Source organism: Charadrius vociferus, unplaced genomic scaffold (genome assembly GCF_000708025.1).
Source record: "Charadrius vociferus isolate BGI_N301 unplaced genomic scaffold, ASM70802v2 scaffold75, whole genome shotgun sequence".
NCBI classification, from domain to species: Eukaryota; Metazoa; Chordata; class Aves; order Charadriiformes; family Charadriidae; genus Charadrius; species Charadrius vociferus.
The window spans coordinates 1,182,215-1,184,235 of NW_009648545.1; the positions used below are offsets into that span (position 1 = coordinate 1,182,215).

At 38.5% G+C, this 2,021-nt stretch overlaps 1 protein-coding gene across 1 annotated transcript in view; it reads left to right on the top strand.

Moving 5' to 3' along the window:
- DSC1 (desmocollin 1) overlaps positions 1-2,021 on the top strand; it is a 25,967-nt gene that overhangs the window by 8,958 nt on the left and 14,988 nt on the right. Inside the window, exon 5 of the mRNA XM_009885988.1 lies at positions 1,204-1,359. Coding sequence (XP_009884290.1) covers positions 1,204-1,359 — 156 coding nt within the window. The remainder of the gene's footprint in view (positions 1-1,203; positions 1,360-2,021) is intronic.

The window sequence follows — 2,021 nt, forward strand, 5'->3', positions numbered from 1 at the left end:
TTCCTGCTGTTAATCCTCTGTCTTGTTCTGTCCTGTTGGGTGTGTGTCTTGTAATCTTGTAGCTGAAATAACTTGTGTTCATAGTTGTTGGGATGAACTGGAACTGTGCAAAAGCTGTAAAAAGGAGAGAGTCATACTATCAGAAGAGAGTTTTTTGGCCGGGAAGTCAGTGAAACGTGTAATTAAAATAAATAGCAAACAACTCTCCCCCCCAAACATTGCCTAGAAAGAGATTTTGTAGACACAGAGTGGGAGAAATCTACTTGCATGTCTACATCCTTTCTGGAGTTCAAGGTGTATACCTGTAGCATTGAAGACTGAGTACGGCCTATATTATTAGGAAAAGTACTTGCTGTAAGAAAACAAGTAGGCGTGAAAGAGAAATGCAAGAACTAAAGTTATCATAGATCCATCTAGCCTTCACTAGATTACAGAGTGGCTGGTAGCAGATGTGTAGAGACAAGTGTAATAACAGAGTCTGTGCAGAGCAATCATTCTTCTACTCATCTCTACCTTCATAACTTCTGGCATTCAGCAGGTAAGGAAAGTTTGGGGAGGAGAGTGTTTATAATTAGATAACTGCTAATGTTGCCTCCTTGGTGCTTGTAATGAGATGCAGAGAGTCTATCTGAATTGGCAGATCTCTGGACTATAGGAGGTCTTCTCTCTTTCCTTCTCTCTTTCCTTCTCTCTTTCCTTCTCTCTTTCCTTCTCTCTTTCCTTCTCTCTTTCCTTCTCTCTTCCTGCCTTCTTTCTTTCCTTGCTTTGCTTTTTCTTCTCTAGTTGCAAACCAGATTCTCAACACGTGCACTAAACCCAAAATCTCATGACCAGGGATAGAAATAATAAGCCATCTGTATCTGAATGTGTCTTGTATGTGCAGTATTCTGGACAGGTGAGATTTCAAATAATTTTTTTTTTTATGCACACTGTCATTTTTTAATCGTTCAGTAGTCCTAAACATTTCTGTGTTTGAGTTAACTACCCCTTCTCATGTACACACAATATAAAGGAAGGCAGTTACGTGGCAAGCTGTTCTCTTATTCTGTGAACGTTAAGCTGCTAAAGAAGTAGAAGTAAATCAGTTTTGGTTTTGGTTTTTTGAAGAGTTCCTGCTTGTGCTAAATATGATAATGAAAGGGGGAAAATGTATTAGAATGATGCTGTTGCTTTTCCTTGGGCTTAAAAACATCTTCTTTATAGGTCCAGTCAGACACAGCTCAGAACTACACCATTTATTATTCTGCAAGTGGACCGGGAATTGATCAAGATCCAAAGGGTTTGTTTTACATAGAAAGAGAAACTGGAAATATCTTTGCTACTCGTGCAGTAGACCGTGAACAATATCCAAGCTTTCAGGTACAGGCCTAAATTGTGTAAATATAATTGTATCTGATTATATCATATATTTTAAAGCTGAGTTACAGGGGAAACAGGGAGCAGACAAGATCTGGAATCAGCGATCTCTTCTGAGTAACATCTTTGGTGTTGTGAAGATGAAATTAGTGACAAATCAAGAAATAGCTGGTCATCTAGATCTTCAGAGTACTTTTGCTTTTCACTGCTTAGACTCTACTTACAGCATAAATGTGACCTGTTGGATTTGCGTCACTTTCAGGAAGAGTTGGAACTTATCCCAGAGTTTTTCAGGGAAGGTTGAAAAGGTCTGCATAAAAAAAAAAAGTCATGAGAAGCTGCATGGCTGTGGTCTTTCGAGCCTCTCTTTCTCAAGCTGTTCAGTTTTATTATTTTGTTAACAAGGTACGCTGCTCTCTCTACTGGCTGAGAAGTGTAAGAATGCAGTTAGTAGAAATAGCTTCTAACTAGTTAGGTAATTTGCAGTACCCATTACTGCATTTTAGTAGATTATGTTGTAATGGGCAAATAGTGTTGCTGTTGTTCTTGATTTTGTTCTCAATAGCAATATTTACATCTAAATTTTTGGTCAGGCTGAGATTACCTCATAGACACTTGGAAAAAATGTGTTTAAGAGATTGGGAAAAAGTGTTTGACGGGGGGGG